Source organism: Netta rufina, assembly GCF_964035555.1.
Source record: "Netta rufina genome assembly, chromosome: 13".
Taxonomy (NCBI): domain Eukaryota; kingdom Metazoa; phylum Chordata; class Aves; order Anseriformes; family Anatidae; genus Netta; species Netta rufina.
Window position 1 is genome coordinate 122,688 of NC_140136.1, and position 23,063 is coordinate 145,750.

General features: G+C 48.2%; 2 protein-coding genes across 2 annotated transcripts; both read right to left on the reverse strand.

Moving 5' to 3' along the window:
• Positions 1–359: 359 nt before the first annotated feature.
• LOC311214397 (carbohydrate sulfotransferase 4-like) lies at positions 360–4,610 on the reverse strand (the record flags this gene model as incomplete). The annotated part of the gene is made up of 2 exons (XM_084294949.1): positions 4,524–4,610; positions 360–1,506 (listed from the first exon to the last, which is right to left on the reverse strand). Exons 1-2 carry the CDS (start codon positions 4,583–4,585, stop codon positions 360–362), a joined length of 1,209 nt encoding a protein of 402 aa, XP_084151075.1. The 5' UTR covers positions 4,586–4,610.
• A 6,955-nt stretch (positions 4,611–11,565) lies between these two features.
• TAT (tyrosine aminotransferase) lies at positions 11,566–18,667 on the reverse strand (the record flags this gene model as incomplete). The annotated part of the gene is made up of 11 exons (XM_084294802.1): positions 11,566–11,709; positions 12,488–12,586; positions 13,839–13,922; positions 14,271–14,399; positions 15,221–15,373; positions 15,745–15,797; positions 16,372–16,510; positions 16,707–16,865; positions 17,227–17,294; positions 18,133–18,237; positions 18,433–18,667. The coding sequence occupies 11 exons, from the start codon at positions 18,665–18,667 to the stop codon at positions 11,566–11,568; spliced, it is 1,368 nt and encodes a 455-aa protein (XP_084150928.1).
• Positions 18,668–23,063: the final 4,396 nt, after the last annotated feature.

Sequence of the window (23,063 nt, forward strand, 5' to 3'; positions counted from 1 at the left end):
TTTGTCTCTTCTTCCTCTACAGTGCAGTTGCTTCATGTGATTTCACTAGTACTTAGCTGCAGTCTGTGGGAGATCAAGCTCTGATATCTGCTCCCAACATACATACTTCCTCTTTCACATATACCCTGGACTTAATTTGGAAAAACAGACTTGCATTACTCCATCCTGTGTTGTGGCCTTGAAGAGTGAGCCTGTGCTGCTGGGAAAGCTGCCATGAGTGCAGTCAGGGCTCCTGTGTCACTCATCACATGCACACACACAGATGCCCCTCTGCCCTCTTTTGCACTGGTAAACAGTTCTCCACCTTGCAGCCTTCAGAGAGGAGATACAACAAGCAGCTTCTCTGCCTTTTGAATTTGTTACTCGGAGGAGTTCTGGCCAAACAAAAGATCCAGCAGCAGGTTTTTCTGTTCTTCTTCGGAATGAACTATCCGGTAGCCCAGTAAGTCCATTGCGTCCTTGCACACATTTTGCACTTTTTCTATTTTCTGGAAGGGAAGGGTCTTCCTCCAGGCCTCAGATACGCTCAGCGCATCTCTGGATTCGATCTCAAAGGCCTGTCCTCCTTGCCCCTTCCCATGGGTAATGTTGTGCACCCATTTCTGAAGTTCTGGTGTGAAATGGAGTTCTGCAAACCTGTACATCTGAGCAGCCTTTGCTAGTGGGTCTCTGACAATGTCTTCATAACGAACCAGCAGGTAACGGTCTTTCAGGAAGCTGGGAATAGCCTGCCTGCCTGCCTTGTAAATCTCAACATGGCTTTTGCAGATTTCTTGCATAGCATTGTAGGGTCCCATTTCTCCCTTCATCTTCTGGGACCCCAGAACAATGTCACTGTCACGTTTCAGGTCTACCGCTGTATTCTCTCGGGACCTGAACACAGCTCGAGGATCCCGGACCAAGTGAATGACTTTGAGGTTCAGGGATGGATCAGTGAAAAGGGAGTAGAGGACTTTCAGGTCAAAGAACCGAACTTCCTTGATGGCAACATGGCTGTAGGTTTTACAGGCTTCCTCCACTTTACTGAATGGGTACTTGCCACAGACTGTCCTGCAATTTCTTGCAGTGATTATGTCATTGCGACTGAATGAGTCGCAGGCAGGGGGAGAGCACAAGGCTCGGCTTGTCTCCCACTGAAATAAATCAGACATTTTCTTCTGGCTTGACATGTAGGCATCAAACACAGACATGTCACACAGAAAGACTGATCTGACTAGGTCCCGCACTGCCATCTGTAAGACTTTGGCACTGTTCTGGTACATAGCAACCCACACATGCCATGCAGGCTCCATCAGGTAGAAGACACTGGGGTGCTGGCTGAAGATCTGTCCAGTGAAGGAAGATCCTGACCGCCAGGAGGAGAGAATGAGGATGTGGACTGGAGAAGGCTTTTCTTCCATGGGGGCATTGCTGCAGGTTAGGAAGTTGAAGTGAATCACAAAGGACAGAACTGCCAGAATCAGGAGTACCAGCACCCATCTAGATTTCATCATGGTTGCAAGGGACCTGCAGAGACAGACAGAGGAAGTTCAGCATCACAGGGTCACGAAGAAGGCACTTGTAGTGAGTTGTGCTCCTACCAATCCCACTGTAGGCTCAGGGTTTTGGAAAGCTGCCACACTACCACGATACTGTGAAAACCACAGCACAAGATAGCCTTCCACAGCCAGATCACACAGACGGAGAGAGAGACAGGCTTCCAGAAGAAGCCCACTGTTTTTTTTTTCTTTTTGGTTATACAAATGCCCTGTGGAGTTTAGTTCTGATAAGAAGCTGATTTGGATAGACATTTGGACCAAGCCTAGTAACAGCTGCAAACAAAGACCATTGTGAAATTAAGTCATATATTAGCTTCTTCCGTTCAAATAAATACAGTAGTGTTTACCAAAAACCCTGGCTTCCAAATGAACTTTGATAATATCACTTTCATCTGACACCATTAACATCTTTATTGTAACTCACAGAGAAGTCCTTGGACTGCAGCCAGGCAATCTTAATTCAGAAAAACACATTGAGCATGCCTTAAGACACCCAGGCAGATATAAAGCCACAGTAATCATTATTCTCTGAAAATCTACATCTGAATAGTCTGAGTAAAAGTGAATGGGTTTGGTTTTGTTGGGAAGCAAGGGTATGCTTTTATGTCCAGGGTAGTACAGCTGGATGTTGTAGATATGCAGACTATCCTTGTGACTGCTCTTGTTTGCCTGAGGAACAGCCTCATGTGAGGCAACAGACTCAACAGGGAATTTCTTCATGCACACAGTAAGCAGTAATGATTTATGCCATGACCAGTCTGCCCCAAAGGGAGAGGAGAAAAACTGAAACAAACTGTGTGTGTCTGGTGATGTGGAATAGAGGAGCAGCAAAGAGAGGTAAAAGTTCTATCAGACATTTCCTAATATGAAATAAATACTAATTGAATACACTTACATGTATTTTTCACTGCAACATCTCTTGCTTATGGCAGCTGGGATGGTTAAGGTCTTAAGGTTAACCACATTTTTTTTCCCCTACAGCAAACATCCAGAGTCACAGGCAGAGTGAATTGGTTCACTTCACATTGCAAAAGTGAAATATGAAAGCCCTCACAGAGCTGCAGAGCAGATAGCCATGAATGACTGAAAAAAGCTCAACTGCAGTACAGAAAAGGCACACTTATTGTCAGCTGGCAGCAAGATGAGCTAGGATTTGGCCGAGAGCATAACAAAAAAGAATCATGATGTGCCAAGGATGAAGAACAGGAACTACTGAAAAAGACAAAATCCAGTGTCATCATGTTAGGTCTTCCTATAGCACATGCAAGAGAGGACAAAGAACTGGAATCTGCCTGCATTGCGCAGCTGTTAAAAGCAAACAATCCCCCCAACAAACAAAACAGAGTAGTAACCTTTTGTATTTCACTTATTTGTCAGGCTTTAGGTACGGGGGGGGGGGGGGGGGGGGGGAGAAGGGGGGTGTCTACAGGAGTGGCCTCTATGAGGAGTCCAGAAGCTGCCCCAGGCTAGCTGAGAGCCAGCTCCAGCTGGCTTAAAAAAGGGATCCACCACTGGCCAGAACTAAGCCAATGAGCAATGCTGGTTGCACCTCTGTGAGAGCACAGTTAAGAAGGGAAGAGGAAAAAAAAAATGCTGCACAACAGCAGCTGGGAGAGAGGAATGAGAAAATGTAGAGAGAAACAATCATGTGAGGACACCCAGGTCAGTGCAGAAGGAGACCAGGAGGTGCTCCAGGTGCTGGGGCAGAAGTTCCCCAGCAGCCTGTGGAGAAGCCCATGGTGGAGCAGGCTGCCCCTTGCAGCCCACGGGATACCACGGCAGAGCAGATCTCCACAGGCTGCAGCCTGTGGAGAGGAGTCCACAAAGAAGCAGGTGATCTGGGGGGAGCTGCCGTATGTGGGAGACCCATAATGGGGCAGTTCCCGAAGAGCTGCTGCCTGTGGGAAGCCCACGCAGAATGAATTCAGAAAGGACGGCATCCCGTGGGAGGGACCCCACATGGAGCAGGGGCAGAGGGTGACCATGAAGGAGCAGTGGAGGTGAAGCATTATGGACTGACTGCAGCCCCCATTCCCCTGTGGCGATTGAGGGGAGGAGGTTGAAGAGGGTGGACAGGAGGGAAGGTGCTTTTAGTTTGCATTCAGTTTTTCACTGCTCTAGTCTGTTAGTAATAGGTAATAAATTAGTTTAATCTCCCTACATTGAATCTGTTTTGCCCATGACAGCAATAGGTGAGTAATCTCCCTGTCCGTATCTCAACCCTTGAGCCATTTTTCATCATATTTTCTCCCCTAGTTCCTTTGAGGAGTGGAAGCAAGAGAGTTCTGTGGTGGAGTTTCGCTAGCCATCCATATGAAACCACTACAGCTTTTATGAAAACACACAGAGACCTTGGGAAAGCTCGATGCTAGCAAAGGGAGAGAGTCACAGAAAGCAGCAAGCAGCTCCAGGGACACATACCCACCAAATACACTGTGAGAATGGGTGGCATGTCTCCAAATTACAGGGTTGCTGCACCTATCTATGTCTGAGGGAGGTGACAGTACAGCACAATATACTTCACATCATGCGGACTGCGGCATGGCACTCTACCATAAAAGTATGGGGGAGCTCTCCAGAGCTGCACTGGTGTAGCAAAGAGTATTGGGTGCCCAGAAAACCTCTGACATGGGTCTTTGGTGGCAGTGATGCTTGCTCATTGTTTTATCATATTTATCCTCAATTTGGCCTGGTTAGCTTTTGCAGAGTTAGAAGTAGCATTTGCCAATTCAGAGAACACATGGCATGACTGAAACTAGTTGGAAATATGGAGAAGACAGTCTGGAGAAGCAGGAAATACCCTCTAAGCCAGACCAACAGCTTCTGTCTGCGCAAGGAAACATATAGCACTTTAATGACAGCCGTATGTCTATAGCACTTTTCAAAAATTATCCCCAGTTCAGGCTGGTAAGCACAAGCAGAAAACAGAGTTCTGGGCACCAGAATATCCACACCAGCTACCAAGAAATAGTTGAAAAATCTTACCTTAACATGTCCTCTTGAAGCACCACCAGACCTGCTTCAAGCAAGGCTTCCCTCCTGCACATACACTTGCTGCGGTATGTACTCCTCCAGGCAGCCTTACAAACACCTGTGCATTCGTGTACAGGCACTTAGCCTTTCACACCAGGATCTCTTATACACTAATGTACTCAGATCTTACCTATATCTGTTCTTGTACCTTTTATTTATGTCCTAGCTCTGACTACCATGCCCGCCTACTTCGACCTGCTTTAAATTAGAAAACTCCACCCTCCACTAGTGGCAAAGCATGAGAATGGCAGTTTTTTGAAGGGGCACAAATGACCAAACACTACTAGTAAGTGAGAAGGGCCAGGAAATTCAAAGGCAACTGAGAATTTATTTTGTTGAGACCCTTTGCAGGCCCTGAAATAGCCTGCTGTTCTTAAAAAGAGGAACATGGATTTCTGTGGAGTGTCAGAATGAAAGATGAATGGCAAACCTCATTGCAGGGGGGACTGTCTTGCCCACTGGGAGTGGTGGTAGGGCATATTTGCCTACTAATGCTCTGTCTGTGTGCCACGTTGCTAGTAGATGCATCTCATGTACTGCAGTCTTACTGACTCCTTTCTGCCTGTGCTCTGCTTGAGCTACTCTGAAGGCTGGAAATCATCTGAATAGAGAAACTCTGGGAGGATCAGCAGGACTTGTCGTATTAATGATTCACTGCCAGAACTGCTTCACTGATTCACTGCTGTGACAGACAAGGTGGTGAAGAAGAGCAGAACTGGACTCACTCAAGGGCAACGCGTGGTATTCTGCAACTATGAAGAGACAGTCCCTTTGGGTTATTCCTATTCCAAATGTCATCATTTTTGTCACACCTTCTTGTGAGGTGTTGACCTCCTGACGCCATCCAATGTCCCAGGGGATCTCACCGTGCTGCTCTGAGGACTAGTCAAGTGTAAGAGACAGCAAAAGCAAAAAGTCTGGGCCCTTCCAGCAGGAGGGACACCCAGGAGGGGAAGGTCATGTTCCCTTTCACTTGCTGCATTACAAACACAGATGGTCAAGCCCTGCTAACCCTGGGTTGGGAAACAAGGCGAGGAGCTGGCAGTGGTCCAGGTAGAGCCCTGTGGAGAGAACCAAGCCATGTTCTGTGCAGCCTGGATTTCAGTTATGTGTTCCTATACCTTCCACGGACACCACCTGTAGGATTGATTTATCTCTATGTCAGAGTTACAAAGCCGGTTTGTATGATCACACCACTGACTAGCTCTTCCTGAAGCCTAATTTCTCCCTGCCAACATTTGCATGAACAGAGATATATGGAAATCCTGTTCCACCTGTATATCGTTTGCCCAGGACATGCTGGTCCTTTGGCACCAGTATTCAGGCTTTGTGACAGCCACTGAGCACTGCTGTACAGTCCTCTAGTCATAGGGTTCAACAGGCTTTTTCAGTTGCACAGATCCCAAGTACGAGCTGCTTGGCTGAACTTTCCGGACGGCAGCTTCTGTGTCATGAGCAGTTTTACAGAGGGGAAAAACGTACTCCTCTTTGGAAACGAGGCTTGGGAAGGCACACTGTTCTAGCACACTGCCCCCCAAGAGACCTGCACATTGTGGAAAGTGAAGCAGGAATCCTCTGGCTCTTGAACAATGGACATGCCTCTCCCTGTATGTCTGACTGATAAGCTTTAAGTGACAGATAAAGCAACGCAGAAGCATGTGACAGTCATCATACACGTATGCTTGACAGCAATTAGCCCCGTGCCACTCAGCCTTGAATGCCTTCCTTGTGCCTCACGCAATGGCTGACTAGATTTCTGTTTTCTACCCTGTTCCTTGATTAGAAGTGTTTTCTGGGGACTCAGAAACCAGTGAGCTCTGTGAGCCATTTCATATTCCCTGAAGAAGAGAGCAATGCACGGTGTGCATGCACACACAGGCACAACCAACCCAGGGCAGCAGCAATGGGAAAAGACTGAGGAGTAATGTCAAAGGCATGATCTGGCGTATTACAACTGTACTTGGTAATACCATCAGTTTGTATCAGGAGAGACAACGAGCCATATCTCCCTATTCACAGTCTTTATTGCAATATAGCTTTCACATGCCCCGTAGAACACAATTTGTCTTATACCATGTTGAGATCTAAAGCAGCTCATGGGAATGCTGCTGGAGTCTCCATCTCCTTCCACCAATTGCAAAAGGAACCATTGTGAGTAAGTCAGAGGAGGAATATCAAAAAAGAAAAAAAATATATATATAGTTTTAAGTTTTCTTACACAGTAAGAAAAAAAATATTAAACTGTTGGATTAATTTCACTGGTCATCTTATGCCTTTTTTATGTATATGTACTATCTAAAAACAGAAATCAGCATATGCACTGTAACTTGGAGTAGAACAGCTTGTCTAGAGTTGAGAGGAACAACAGTGATAACAGTACAGCTGAGGCACGCCTAGTTCACAGAAGAGTGCAGAAGGGTCTGTGCTAGCAGCAGCTACTTCATAAAATCCTAGAACCACTAAGGTTGGAAAAGACCCATAAGATCATCAAGTCCAACCAGCACCTAACACTACCAAGTCTACAACAAAACCGTGTCCCTAAGTGCTACATCCACACATCCCTTAAACACCTCCAGAGATGGCGACTCCACCACCTCCCTGGACAGCCTGTTCCAATGCCCAACATCTCTTTCTGTGAAGAAATTCTTTCTGACATCCAATCTAAACCTCCTCTGGCACAACTGGAGGCTAATTCCTTGTATCCTATCACTTGTTTTCAGAGAAAAGAGACCAACACCCACCTTGCAACAACCTTCTTTCAGGTAGTTGTAGACAGCAATGAGTTCTCCACTCAGCCTCTCCTCCCCAGCCTCCTTTAGTTCCAGACTAAACAGCCTCAGTTCCCTCAGCCACTCCTCATAGCCTCATAGGTCTTGTTTTCCAGTCCCTTCACCAGTTTCATTGCTCTTCTCTGAATGTGTTCCAGCAACTCAGTATCATTCTTGTAGCAAAGGGCACAAAATTGAACTTGTAGATGACTTCTGTCAGGCATTCATGAAATATGTAGTTCAGATGTGTTGACAGCACCCATTTGCTCTGGTGAGGCTACAGGGGACAGTGACCCAAGAGGCCTGTACTGCCTGGACAAATGAGGTTATGTGCCAACCCTCACATACAAACAAGCTTCACAAGACCACCTTCCCCTGGGATCCTTTTCCCCATACCCCTCCCAAATGATGCTCAAGTCTCACCTGAGCTCCCCAGCAGGCTTCACCATGGTTTGCCAGGGCCTCCCTGATGCCTCCATGCAATTTCCCAGGGCACACCCCTCTGGATACAGGCGTACAGGGTGCCTGCACACTGGTGGATGGCAGGGTGGTTCAGGCAGGCTCTCATAGCCAAGGGCCATAGGCCTATGGTGGGAGGCACTCAGTGACTGTTCAGACAGCAGTCCCATGGAGGGGAAGTCAGGGCTGCTGGAGGAGACAGTAAGTGAGGTGATGGCCAGGGTCCAGGCTGCATCCACACTCCTAAAGCACCTGGAAGAGCTGATGGCTTCACTGCTGTCAGGTGTGATTGAGCCCAACCCACCTGCAATGCCACAGTTTGTTTTGCTGGGCTGGGCTCTGCTGCCAGACTCTTTGGAAGCTGAGGATGAGAACATTTCATTTCATTTCTTCATCTGCCCAAGAGCTGAGAAGTTCTTTCCTTTCCCAAGAAAGCACTAGGTTGTCTTACTGCCTAGGTCTCTGTTTGAAGTCATGTTCCTCCTAAACATGACCAGCCCAGACAGTGCAGAAAAGAGCAGAAGCACATTGTAAGCCTAACCCAGGAAATAAAGCTCATGCTCACCAGCTAAGACAGGCAGTATGGTTATGCATCAGCTATAAACATACTGGGAGGATTCTACCAAAGCACTGCCAATCTTGTCTGGGTATCTGAGGAAGAGCAGCTCGAGATATTTGTTTTAGTTTTCTCCTTGGTCTCACTGCTGAAGGGGCCTTCATTGGCACAAAGAACCTGCGGATGCCAGCTTAGGCTTGTTTGAATGGCTGGCAGAGTGCTACAAGCTACACCCTCATCATGAAGCAAAGCATCTGTGATTATGATGCCTGGAGAATGATTCCATCATACTTGTGTTTTAATGTTAGTTTGCTATCACAACAGGAAAAACTTAAGTGTGGTCAATTGGCAGTGGCATGTTTGCAAAAGATAGCAATAGAGGAAGTGGCCTTGACAGACCTAAGTGTCTTGAGATCTGTAAGGTATTTACATAAGGTATGTCTCTGGCTGCTGGTCAAATGACATTGGGCTTAGAGGAAACAGAACACTGTTAATCACTGTAGATTATTTGCATGTTAACAGAAATCTCTGGAGGGACTCTTAAGGGAAAGGTGTCCACGAAGGGAGAGGGATTTGAAAGGAGCAGCTTTCTCTAAAAAATGAGACCTATTCATAAGTAATAACAGCATAACAATGCAGCAGCATCATGCTGTAAAGTCCACCTGGCCCAACAGACCCCTTGCACACCATCCTATTAATCATTTATCAATCTTTGTCTTAAACAGCTCAGGTTATTTGGTTTCATTTTGAGGTCCAAAGGACCCAAATCTCTTCAGTGTCATATCATTAACTCACAGCCCCAGCACGATTCTCTTTTTGTTCTAGGATTGCTTTGTTTGAAAGGAAAGGATGTAGCCTGGACATTCAGCTGATGTGTACCTTTTCATATAGTATTTTCCTCAAAAAGACACCTTCCCTCTAATGGAGTACTGGTACCCAGATTTTGTCCTGGACAGTACAGGAGAAGGCAATCAGATGTCCACAGAGCCTGGTGTGAGGTCTGGGAGCACGGAATGCAGAGCTAGCTCACTTGTCCCATGGAAAGAGGATGCAGGATCAACCTGTGGGTCTCACCTCTGCAGTAAGACAGGTGAACAGAGCTGGAGGTGACAGCATGAGGCATTTTGCATATCGCTGCTCTGTGAAGAGAGATGTCTCCCCAGGACCCTGACTACAGCAGCCAGTATCACAGAATCACAGAATCACAGAATTTTTCTAGGTTGGAAGAGACCTCAAGATCATCGAGTCCAACCTCTGACCTAACGCTAACAGTCCCCACTAAACCATTTCCCTAAGCTCTACATCTAAACATCTTTTAAAGACTTCCAGGGATGGTGACTTCACCACTTCCCTGGGCAGCCTGTTCCAATGCCTCACAACCCTTTCAGTGAAGAAGTTCTTCCTAACATCTAACCTAAAACTCCCCTGGCTCAACTTAAGCCCATTCCCCCTCGTCCTGTCACCAGGCACGTGGGAGAACAGGCCAACCCCCACCTCGCTACAGCCTCCCTTGAGGTACCCATAGAGAGCGATAAGGTCACCCCTGAGCCTCCTCTTCTCCAGGCTGAACAAGCCCAGCTCCCTCAGCCGCTCCTCGTAGGACTTGTTCTCCAGGCCCCTCACCAGCTTCGTCGCCCTTCTCTGGACCCGCTCAAGCATCTCCATGTCCTTCTTGTAGCGAGGGGCCCAAAACTGGACACAGTACTCGAGGTGCGGCCTCACCAGAGCTGAGTACAGGGGGACGATCACCTCCCTATCCCTGCTGGTCACACTGTTCCTGATACAAGCCAGGATGCCGTTGGCCTTCTTGGCCACCTGAGCACACTGCTGGCTCATATTCAGCCGACTATCCACCATCACTCCCAGGTCCTTCTCTGCCTGGCAGCTCTCCAACCATTCCTCTCCCAGCCTGTAGCTCTGCTTGGGGTTATTGCGCCCCAGGTGCAGGACCCGGCACTTGGCCTTGTTGAACTTCATGCAGTTGACCTCAGCCCATCGGTCCAGCCTATCCAGATCCTAAATGCCCACCATACATCCTGTATGATGGGCATTACCTTCTTGTGACTGTACAGGCACTGCCTTCTCTTTCCATGGAACAAGCAGGCACCTGGCCACCAGTTCCTTCTTACTTTATGAGACTTATGCACTCAATCATCAGCAACCTGGGCAAGGTGGCACATCACACACACACGATGCAAGCATCTCACAGGGATACCACCCTCTCCTTCACTACTGTGGCAGGAAACACTCAGCTACCTCAGCCTTGAACAGCTGGGGATTGGCACCTGGCACTGCCCACACACCAGCACCCATTGCTCTGCTGGCAGGGAGCTGTGAGAGCCAACCCACAGTGGCAGGTGGGGCTGGCTGTGAGGAGGGGTCCAGCCACTTCAGGGAGCCTCTGGTGTCACTGGGATGGTGTGGCTGGCTCCAGCCTGTGCTGGGCTTGCTGGGCCCATCCTGCCCTGGCTATCTGCTGAACACCACTGAGGTGCAAATGGCTCTTTCTGTGCCCCTGCTGATGGCTGGGCAGGCCCCAGCTGGACAGCTGTAGGGACAGAGGTGACCATGGGGTACCACCAGACAAGCAAGGGTGACTCAGCCAGCAGCCTGGACCTGACCTGGTACAGTAGGAGCACACCATGGGGTCTGCCATCTCAGAACATTTATTAATAATAAAAAAAAAAAAAGTCACAATAACTTACTCCCTTTGTTGCACAAAGGGCTTGGTATAAAGAGCTCTGACCTCCTAAGTTAAAACAGGTAAGAGGTGGGTGAGTGTCTCTTGTCCTCTGAGACCACGACCATCTCCTGCCCCAGAGGGGGAGTGCAGGCAGCACGGGAGCTACTGGCCACACAAGGCCATAGGCTGCGGGTCCTGGTGCAGAATCAGCCATGTGCCCCTGCCTGCAGCTTGTTCATGGGCAGCACAGACCACTGTGGTGGGGTGAAGATACTGAGTATATGGAGACCACAGACACCAGATGCCAGAGAGTGTGGGAGCTGCAGTGGAAAAGAGAAGTGTCTGCTTCTTTCCATGAGCTTAGGGGGTCTGTGAAGAAAAAAAAAAAAAAAAAAGAGAAAAAGAAAAAAAGCAAAGCAGCAGGACAGCAGCTGCCTACAGGCAGGGGGTTGTGGGGCTGGCTGGACACAGCTCTGCCTGCTGCCTCACACAAGATCTAGCCAGGCAGAGGCAGGAGGCTGGCTGTGGCTACTTGTCACACTCCAAATCCTGGGCCCCCTCAGCACCCTGGTAGTGCATCTCGCAGAACTCCTGGATGCGACTGCAGGCCTCTAAGATCATCTCCTCAGGTACAGTGATCACCACACGGAAGAAATTTGGGTACTCAAAGCACTGAAATGATAAAGGATAAAACTGACAGATTATCTGGGATAATGCTGGTGTCTCAGAGCCCTGCCTTGGGGCCACATGTGTAGTAACAAATGAAAATGGTCAGTGTAGGACATTGACTGAGGACAGTAAGGCCAGGCTCTTGCTCCCTTAGACTGGCTGTTCCATTTCAAATAGGTCTCCCAGCTCCATCTGGGAAACTTCTCAGTGCAGACATAATGCTGTAGGGGTCACAGACCAAAGGACTGCATGGATTGTGTAAGACCTAGGGATACCTCTCTCCTCCTCAAAGGCTTACAGAAGGCTAGGGCTGGAGAAAGTCTGGGGCCTGTCTGGATTCAGTGTAGAAAGTGGAGTAGGAAGGAGATAGGCAGAGGGACAGACTACAGGCTGAGAATTATGCCCTGTGCCTACAGGCTTGGGGGACTATAAATGGGGCATACAAAGGAAGATAGGTGGGAGCAGTCCTGAGTCTCTGAGAGAGTGGCTTCAGCAAGGAGGTATGGAGGTACGTTCATTCCAGGGATACAGCTCTGCCAACATCAGAAATACAGAGCAAATTTGGAGCTGGAAAGGTCCTGAGAGCTTGACCAAGAGCTGTTAGTAAGCCAGATATCTCCAGTCCCCATCCTTCCACACTGCACTTAGAGCATGACAGTGCATGGACATTGCATACAGAATTTCCAAGCTGTCCCCAGAATTTAGGGTTGCAGTTTGCTATTTGCTTCTATCCCTGTGCTTAGGCCCCACACACCCATGGGACTCTCAATGTCATGCTTACTGTGGCCGGCAGGCAGAACACAGACTGCTCCGAAATGAGCCGCTCAGTGAACTCCACGTCATTTTCAAACTCAGGGAAATGCTCCATCTCAATTTCAACCTGCAGCAGAAGGATGGAACGTGGCAACCGAAGGCACCAAAACTATCTGCAGTGTCCCCTGCTTACCCACAATGCCCAACAGTCTCCCAGCCAAGTGCAGCTGCCTGCCCTCAGGGATTTTTGCTCATTATTTGGGCTGGCTGGAATGCAAGACAAACAAATATATATAAGTGAACACTGGGGATTTTTTAAGTAAAGTAAAACAAACTGCCCAAAGCTGGAATTTCTGTTAAGGGCAGCTTTAGTCAAAAGCTGAATAACACAGGTACAGGAACCCATTAGAAATGAGAAGGGATAAATCCAGATAAGGAAGAAGTGTGAGAAAAGTCTATCCAATATCTATTAGTAATTTTGTCATCCAAGAAATCTGTAATGTAAGAAAGTGATAGAAGACAAATTAATTAGTTTTAAGATAAGAAAAAAAAAAAAAAAAGATAATGTCTGGAATGCTAAGAAGAAAGGAAGTTCTGGAAGAGCCAGTGGAAGAAAAATTTTACTAGGCAATTTCTTTTGGAATAAGTGTTCAAATACTGCAGAAGTACTAGAGGCATGGATGACTCTTAGAACTATGACTCTACACAAACATCATAAAAAGAATGACCTGTGTAGCTCTGGGTAAGGTTGTAAACAAGGTCTACTGATAAAGATTTTTTTGTTGAACTTGGATGAGACTGACATTGCAGTATTTTCCACTTCTGGATCCATCTTTTTTTATTTTTATTTTTATTTTCCCTCAAAGCTGTGGAAAAACCCAAAACATGAGACCAAACGAAGATACGTGTAGAAATGTACTAAACCTGAGACTTAAGTATTTAAGTTGAGCTTGTTGAGATGAAAAAGGAAACTTCAGTACACCATAAAGAGTTAAAAAAAAAAAAAAAAAAAAAAAAAGCCATGTAGGAGGAAGGCTACACCTTTAACAGCAGGTATGACTTGTGATATAGAGGCTTTCCATTGGCAGCTGGCTTCAAATCCAGATAAAAACAATATTGTTTTGCAATGTATAACTCACTGAGTGCTCTGCAGGTACAAGCAGGTTAAATGTACCAGCCTCTACTGTGTGAGTAGTAGGCAACATATGGTAGTTTTCTAAAATGACCAAGGGATGGTTCCACTGTTCTGAGCTATGTGAAGATGCATGGTAGTGGGGACCTGGTGCTAAGCACTAATTTGAAGCCATTGACAGCTACAGCAGAGAGACCTAGGGTGATCAATGTTGGTCAGAAAACAGCATTTCACTCTCCTCACTTACCATGAGGTACATGGCTCCAGCAGGCCGTACAGGCTGGAGGCCTGGGATAGCCGATAGGGCAGCATAACAAAGGTCAGCGTTGGACTGAAAAGCAGAAAGAAGAAAGTTCAAAAACAGGAGAAATTCCAGGAAGCTGATCAGCAAATGGAAGCCAAGCTCTGGATCAGGACTATAAACAAGTTTGCCCACTGCAAATAAAGGGGCAAGGAACACAAACAACATGGGTGATCATGGCCTTGAGTACACTGAGCTGAGCTCAACAAGTCAGGGATGAATGCCTTACCGCTTGGGTGCGGCTTTAGCTGCAGGGCTGGGCTTCCTGAAACTTGTCATAGCCAGTATTCCTGCCATGAGGATAGGCTAGAGAGATATTGATTTCCCCCACCCCAAACAACACATGAACAAACTGATGTCCTGTGACAGCCTTTTTACCTTAAGGATGCTGAGGGTGTTGTGGTAGAACTCAGGAGGCGTCTGGTGCAAGATACGCTCCAGTGCTCCTTGGACAATTGTACATGGTCCTAGGATCCTCTGACTCAGTCTAAGAAGGCCATCCCTGATCTGAAAGAAGCATGATGATATTTGCAACTCAGTGTGCTTTTTTGAAGAAAAGAGGCAGTTCCAAGGCCTGTTGTCTGCATTTCTACAGCTGTTAATGTTGCTCTCTTCAGCATACAGAGTACTTAGGAATATTTGCTTGATTACATTACAGGTATCTGCAGACTATTTACAGTGTCATTCTCTGGTCTCCAGTTAGGAATTGTAATGCCAGCAGAAACACCATTCTGATCTTCCCACTCAGAACATGCTTGATTATAGCTAATATTCTTGCTAAATAGAGACAGAGCTGCTCCAAAAGCCTCTTTGCATGTCTGTTAGGTTTTGGTCCACAATCCACACTTTCAAAGCTAGCTAGGAAAAAACAACATTAGCTCTTCTGCTCACTCAATTGCTGCTCTCTTCTCTCTCTTCCCATGAAGAAAGCCCTCTAGGTCAAAGGATCACTGCAGTAGGTGGTTGCTCTTGTAACACAGATGAAGCGATAGATAACACACTGGCTACAATGCATGCTGCTTTGGTCCCACTTTAAAGGGAAAACAGATTAGAGCACACTGCCCCCACATACTGGATAAACCATGCAATGCTATCAGTATGCAGGAGCTGTTTGAGAGAAGGCAGCAGAAACAAGTGAGACGGGTGAAAGGCAATATATGGGAGCAGATGGACTAAGGAATGGACATGAGCAGCCAGCATGTGCAGAAAAACATGTGAGCAACTCACATGAAAGCAAAAGAGGCCTGTGTCGGTCAAAGCCCTGGTGATTCACACACTGAACACATCACAAGTTTGTTGCCAAGGCAGTGACACTTGGAAATTCTCACCTCATTACCGAAGATGTCTCTCCTGTCATGGATTAGGATCCAGCCCATCCGCCAGCCAGGGACAAGCCATCGCTTTGCCAAGCCACCACAGGACAAGATGGGCACATTGGTGCTGAGAGTTGCAATGGGTTCATATTTGCAGTCAGCAAACACCTGTGATAGGAGGCTTTGTTACGGTTGTTCCCATCTCTCATTGTGAAAACAGGGGCTTGTGCACAAGGCACAATAAGAAAGGGGGCAGTAAAGTGATAGGAAATGATGGTGAAAGCTTCAAGGGTATGAAGACAGTAAGTGCATTCACACGGGAGTGAGATATTTGGAAAGAAAAAAATGAGATGGATATGAGAGGTACTCTCAGAACTGCACTTTACAGGACTGGGAGCTCCAGGTGTGGACTCACACACAGCACAGGGGAGTGAAGCTGTCGCTCACCTCCAGAGTGCTCACTGCCCTGGGGCTGAAGGGAAAGTGCATCAGAAAGGACAGGTAACATGCGGATGCAAAGGTCTGCAGTAGACACTCACCATGTCTCCGTAGATTTCATCAGCAAGGATGGGAACACACTGTCTTGATGCCACTGCGAGAGAGAGGACATTCAGCTTGGTTATCCTGCATCCTCCATAAGAGGAGACTTGTCCTTTTCTACAGGGCCTGGCAGGGCTCCCTCAGAGCCCTCTGTACCAGGACAGCAGGTCCCTATCTTCCTTCTACAGCAAGGAGTTCATTTGGAGAGCCTTGTCCTGGCTGAGCCTGCTTCTGCTCTAACTTGTAGGTGTAGGTAGTACAGCCCCGTGCACTGACAGGCCAGTGCTCAGGAGCTGTAATGGTCCCTGTGATCGCACTCCTGTGGAGCAAGAGTGGGGAAATGAGCAGTCCAAGTCACACAGGGCATTTGAGAAAGACCAAGACACACACTCTACATGTTCTTGCTTACATAAGGCAAACCCTTCACACTGAGCAAACCCTGCTTCATGGTCTGCAGTCAGTTATGAGGAAAGAGGCAACCCCCAGTACCACAGCACTGCTTCCCTACAGTGCTGTCACATAGCAGGGCAGCCACCACAGCCCTGCAGAAACAGTGATTGAGGCACACGCACTGTGGGCAGACACTAGACTGTACTCATACTCCAGCTACATGCAAGCAGTCTCACCTGCCAGGATCTTCTGGAGGTGGCTTTTGCTGAACACAGAACCACAGGGGTTTGATGGGTTGTTAACAATCAGGCAAGCTGTTTTCTCATCCACCAGGGACTCCAAGTGCTTCAAATCAATTTCCCAGGACTTCTCTGGCTAATGAAGGGAAGAAGAGGGGAAGCACAGTGGAAGAATCATACATGCTGCACAGAGGCATGACAAGGTGCCCAGGGGTGCTCAGTTCATCTTTAAGCCACTTCCCAGTCAGAGACAAAGTGTTTTTGTTTATTTATTTATTTTAAGAAGGAGAGGCAGAGGTGTCACAGCTGCCCTTTCCAGACCTGTCACTTACCAAGAGGTTGTAAAGTTTAACTTCAATTCCCATGGACAGTGCCAGAGTCTTGTAGAGGGAGAAGCCAGGCCGTGGCACCAGGATGTTCTGGCCTGGGTTAGCCAGCACTGCCAAGGCAAGCTCTATCGCCTGGCTGCAGCCACTTGTTAAGATGACGTCCTGCAAACAGCACACAGGAGTGAGTGGAAAGCACAGCCACTCAGAGGATTTCCAGCCACACAAGAGTGCCCAGGCTCTGCCAAGGGAGAGCTTTTCAACCAAAAAGACTAGTGTGGAGCCTGACTGAAGGCAGGTAACCTCCAACAACTGGAGAGCTCAGCCTCCTCCAAAGAGAAGGGTCCAGGGCAAGGGATGGGAGCAGCAGGCCAGTGTAGGACAAGGCCATGAGGTACCCTTCTGTGCCACATTTAGACAGGAGAGGGACAGAGCTGGGGCAAGGTCCCCATGCTGCATGGGCTAGACACAGACAGCAGCACCCTGCCTGCACTGTAGTGGGAATTCCTCAGCTGGGCACCAGTACCTGGGCCTCCAGTGGTGCCTCTGGACAGTTGTAATATGCAGCCACTGCTTCCCGGCAGGACTGGTAGCCTGGGGAGAGAAGAACAAGACATGGTAGGAAGGCTTTTACAGAACATTTCAGTTTTCTTGCCAGGAAAAGGCTCGTAGCTGCCTATCTAGCCAGGGCAAGCCCATTAGTGACATTGTCCAAAGGTGGGAGAGACCATCCTGCCTCAGGCCAGGTGCAATGCAGCTCCATGTCTGGAGCAGGTGTGTCAAACGCAAGAAAGTCTCTGGGAACTATCAAACATGGAACTCTCTGGAGCTGGCTAGAGAGTAGTTAGGGAGCTGTTACGCCCCGGCAGAAAGCCAAATGCTGTTACATGACCTTCACTGCTCAGTGGTGCCACATGGGCAGCCCTCCTTGTACCAGGTCCCTCACTGTCACCACGTGGAGAGTGTCCTGTGAGGCAGGAGTGATCTATGCTCTGTGTATGCTGTTTGTATTAACTGCAAACAAGGCTCATGTTCTCTTCAAAGGCAGGGAATGCAAAGGAAGTCCTGGTCAGGGCATAACAGAAGTAAATTGGCTGCAATCCATGTCAGGGAGACACAGACCTTTGGCCTTCTGGATTTCTGAAACTCTGCCTGCTCAAATGGCATGGGAAACAAACACAGCTATTGTGAGGCACTGGACCTTGTTGGTGTTTCAGGGAAAGCACACATATAATGTCTACTCAAACAGATCATGCAGGAAAGGGCACTAATGGCATCTTGGGGGATATATGTTCGTGTGCTCCTGTGACTACTGGTGAGGGCAGCTGCAGGGTGCTACTGTGGACATCTGTAGGCTCTACATACCTGCTATAGGGTAGGACCTCACATGTGCCTTCATCCCACTCTCATAGGAGTAGCTCTGTCAACTTACCAACAGATGGAGCATAGCCATTGTAACGTCCTGAGTCCAAAACCTCTTTCACAGCCCGTGTGACCTCATCATTTGTGGGAAGATTTCCAAAGACCGTTGGGTCTCCTTTTCAAAGATTGAAAAATAGTAAAAATCAATGGAGGGGAAAAAAAACTTCTCACTGGTCTGTGGCAGGCACAGAGATGTGTGGTAAACTTCCATATCCCTGTGTGGTTCCACAAGCTTTGTGCTTCAGAGCCCTGCAGTCTGCTAGCCCCCATAGCCCACCCCACTGCTCAGAGTCAATAGCACTGTGCTCACCTAAAGACAAGGAAATCATAGCTTTCTTTGGGTTGGGCTCCACCTTCATGCTGTCTACAATGGCTCGGACAGGATTGAAAGTCTTCTTTGACATTTCAGAAGCCCTGACAGCCCATCTTGGCTTCCGGCCCTTCACCTTCCCCAGTGACATGCTGTTTCCATTGGTCTTGAGATGAACATCCAGCAGAGGGGCATGATCTCCAGGGCCGTTCACTTGGATCAAGTACGAGTCCATCCTGAAAACTGTTAGTAGTAGATGGATTTCCTCAGCTTAGTTAACATACGCCAGACAAAAACTCTGCCTACCTGGGAGAGTGTCTATGACTCTCCAAAAGCAAAACTTCTGGAAGCTGCAGAATTTACCTATTACCTATGGACAAATCAGTCACCAACAGCAAGTAGAGCTGTTCTTCGGGCCAGGATGGAGTGAAACTGAACACGTAAATGAGTACAACGGAGTGGGAAAGACAAAGGCAACACTCTGGAGTAGCCACACTACTTCTTTGCATGGATGCACTTGCTGTGCTGTGGAGGAGCAGCCCTCGCTAAATCCATCAGCCAGGAGTTAGCAGCACACCGCAGTCATTGTGTGGCTTCAGATTCAGTGTTCCACTGACAGGAGGGCCAGCTGTTGTGTTGTGTCCCCCCACCAGACCTCAAGCAGTAACTACAAGGATCAGCCCACTGTGTGTGTGTGTCACATCCAGTCCACAGAGTACTAATATCAAACTTTAGATATCAGAAAAGTAGCTCTGATCTCATGTTATCAGGATATACTTGACAGTGATAAGGTATTAGCTACAGACAGTTGTCTCTGTCAGCAGAGCAACAGGGAGCAACAGTCCCATGCAATGCTCTAGATTAAAGGGCTGTCCTTAGAAAATGGAGCAAGACTGGTAGGGCCAAGAGGGAAATCTGGGTAGCGACACCATACTAGGCAAAGGGCCTGTAGCCCTGCCTGAGGCTGAGTAACAAGCAAGGCACAGCAGAGGAACAGCTGCTTTTTAGACCTCAAAAAGCATGCATGAAAGTGGCTTACACACCTGAGCATGTATACCCAAAACACAAGCCAGTCCCAGACAGCAAATTCCTTACTTAAGAACTAGAGCTGACTCAGGAGTTTCTACCTCCAGAAGGGTAGAGAGAAGGCATGCAGATACCTCTAGAGCCACCAAGCCCTTTCTCACAGACACCAGCACAGTGTCTCATAATCTTGCCATCAGCAGCTCATGCTCTGTCTCTGTACAGACTATTTCTCTGCTCCACTGAGAGTATTCACTGAACTGTAGCCCTTTCCTGATGGCAGTTGCATAGCCCATGCACTGTTAGATGCCATGCTCTCAGATACTCAGGGCACAACAGAAAAGGGAGCTGGCTCCCCTGTCCTTGCTGCAGACACTGATCTGGAGGGATTATATTATTAACTGGTTCTGGCAAGAGTTGCAACCTGAACAAATATCTCATTGCTTCAGTGAGGTTTGAACCCAGAGATGCCCCATGCTGCTACAGTTACCCTACCAGCAGTGCTTCCTTAACTTATTTAAAGTGACTGAGATTATCCTAACAGGGTGGTGGTGACAAAGAAAGAGTTCAGGTTTCCTGCTGTTAACACCTTCTGGGTCTCCTTTGCACCAAAAGAAAGGTAGACGAAGAACTACACAGCAGGGCTGCACAAAAACTGAGCAGAGAAATGAGCAATATATCTCATTTCAACATTAGGGCTGAGTCCCAGTGCATGATGCAAAACCCAGCAGAGTCACACCATGGTTCTGATGTGACTGGGAATTACATATGCAGGCAGAACAGATGCCTTCAGCATAGGCAGCGAGGGAAAAACCCACTACTCCCCCTGAAAGAAGCAAGGTACCAGACAATACTTTACCTGCTACAGCACAGACAGGGAGGCACCAACAAGCTTAGAGGTCCAGTCCCTACTTTTCATCCAGGACAAATCCTCTCAAGAAGAAATTCCAGCAAATTCTTGCTCATGAAATAAGCCCCCAAACTGGGCGTTGGGTCAGAAGCCGTTAGCCATTGGCTCACAGAGAGGGCTGCTCTCTCCACCCAGAAGTGCCCTCTCCTCCCCACTGTAACTTCATTCATTTCAAACACCTGAAACATGCCTGCACATTAACTCTTTCTGGGGGTAGCCTACAGAGGGACACAATTTTGCTTCTTGGAGGCCCTGGGCTACCACTCTTCTGCATCACTTCCCTCTGTCCTCAAAGGGGAAGAATCCCACAAAGCAGACCACAGTATTCCAAGCCCTAGCATCTTGTAATGAACCAAGAGAGAAGTGTTGGACCCTGAAGCCTCCAGACAGAATTAGTATGTCCTGCTTGCCTCAAAGGCCCTGGACACCCAGTGTACCAGCTGAGAAAGTACAGTTTATGGCATCACTTATACACAGGAGACATCTTTGTCCATAGGCTGAAAGGAAGCAGACCCTTCCATAGCAGGCATCTGTGAGGCACCAGGAGCTGAAAAGTTAAAGGAAGCTCAAGTTGCTTTTATTGTTGTTGTTGTTTGGTTTTGTTATTGTTGGAAGGCCCAAACAAACTCTTCATGAGGGCAAATAACACATATGATGCAATTAATTCTCCACTGATAGTACTGCAAAGCACAGATGACACCATTCCCAGAAGGCCCTTTTTTCCTTAGAGATGTAAATCTGTGCTTTGTCCTTTGCCTGCTACAGGCCTGGGGTAAGTAAGAGGCATCTGCTCCCTCCCTGTCTTCCAAGGGCTGCTCCCTGCCACCCTGGCAGCAAATGGCTGGAGATCAAAAAGTTGGTCAGGGACAAGACGCATCCTGCTAATCCCCTGGCAAATGGACTGCTGATACTATTGCAGAGGCCAGCGGTCACTGTGATTTTGTCTGTTCATACCCACTCTGCTCCTGTGTGTGTGTGTGTGTGTGAATGGGCGTTCAGCACATGCCCATTGCTCCACCAGCAATAAGGCTGCACCTTCCCAGGTGCTAACTGTGTGTGTCCTCTCCAGCCCAGCACTGGGGCTGGGCGATGCTGCTGGGGAGTCATGACCTGCTATTGGCCACAGTGCTGCAATGGGGGTGATGGGGGCCAGGGACTCTGGTGCTGGAGACAAGCTAGGAGATGGTGGGTTGCAACCAGTGGGTCTGGGCAGAGACCCTAGACCCAGGCTGGCTGGCAGGCCTCCCACAGTAGCCATGCTGGGGGCTTTGGCCATGGAATAGTGCCTTTCAAAAACATTTGACAGAGAAATGTCTTCTGTGGAAGCTGGCTGGATTCTCTTCTGCCAAGAGCCTCACAGTTCTGGATTGTTTCTTCTCTCCTTTTTGCTGAACCCTGACATGAGCAACATTCAGAAGCTCAGTCATGCCCTCTCCAAGCACCTATGGGTACCTTTCTTGCTTCCCCCAGCCAGCCCCATCTCTTACCACGTTGCAGCCCTAACAGAGTTAAAAGTGGTGTCAGGAAGCTTCAAGGACGCTGCTGCCTGTTCTGCCTAGCAACAACCCTGAAGATGATGCAACTGGAGCTCTACCTGACATCCTGCACACTGCAGTGGAGTTCAGGGGAGGGCATGATGGAAGCCTGCTGCCAAGAGAGAAAAAAAAAATGTGGCTCTGGAGGCAGAGGTAGACTCAGTTATGTAAGGATGAAAACCTGGCCAGATAGGAGAGAGACACAGTGCAATGGGATCAGTGGGTTTCTGCTGCTGTTGCTATGCCCTTCTCCTCTCTCTGTATGACTCCAGTCCTTTTCTAGATGATCCAATATCATGCAGCCCCCCTACCCCCACCCCTTGTGCTATGTGGAACAAAGGAACAAAGCATGAGCACACAGCTCAGCACTTCATGTTCCAAGTGCAAGGTCCTGCATCTGGGCCAGGGCAACCCTAAGCACAAATACAGGCTGGGTGCAGAATGTACCGAGGGCAGCCCTGAGGAGAAGGACCTCTTGCAGCACAGAAAGCCAACTGTATCCAAGGCTGCATCAAAAGTGGTGTAGCCAGCAGGTCGAGGGAGGTGGCTCTCCCCCTCTGTTCTGCTCTCACGAGACCCTATCTGGAGTGCTGTGTTCAGCTCTGGGGCCCCCAGCACAAGAAGGACATGGACCTGTTGAAACAAGTCCAGAGGAGGGCCACGAAGATGACCAAGGGTCTGGAGTTCCTCTTCTATGAAGACAGGCTGAGGGTGTTGGTGTTGTTCAACCTGGAGAAGGCTCCAGGTAGACATTATAGAGGCATTCCAGTACCTAAAGTGGGCTATAGAAAAACTAGAAAGTGACTCTTTATCTGGCAGTGCAGTGACAGGACAAGGGGGAATGGCTTTAAACTAAAAGAGGGTAGATTTGGATTAGACATTATGAATAAATTCTTTGCTCTGAAAGTGATGAGGCACTGGAACGGGTTGCCCAGAGAAGCTGTGGATGCCCCATACCTGGAAGTGTTTAAGGCCAGACTGGATGGGGCTTTGAGCAATCTGGCCTACTGGGGGGTGTCCCTGCCCATGGCAGGGGGTGTGGAAGGGGTGGGGTGGGGGTAATTAAATGATCTTTAATACTCCTTCCAACCCAAATCATTCTGTAAGACTTTGATTCTGATTCTCCAAATACAGGGACGCCTGCCCTTGTACAGTGCAGCAAA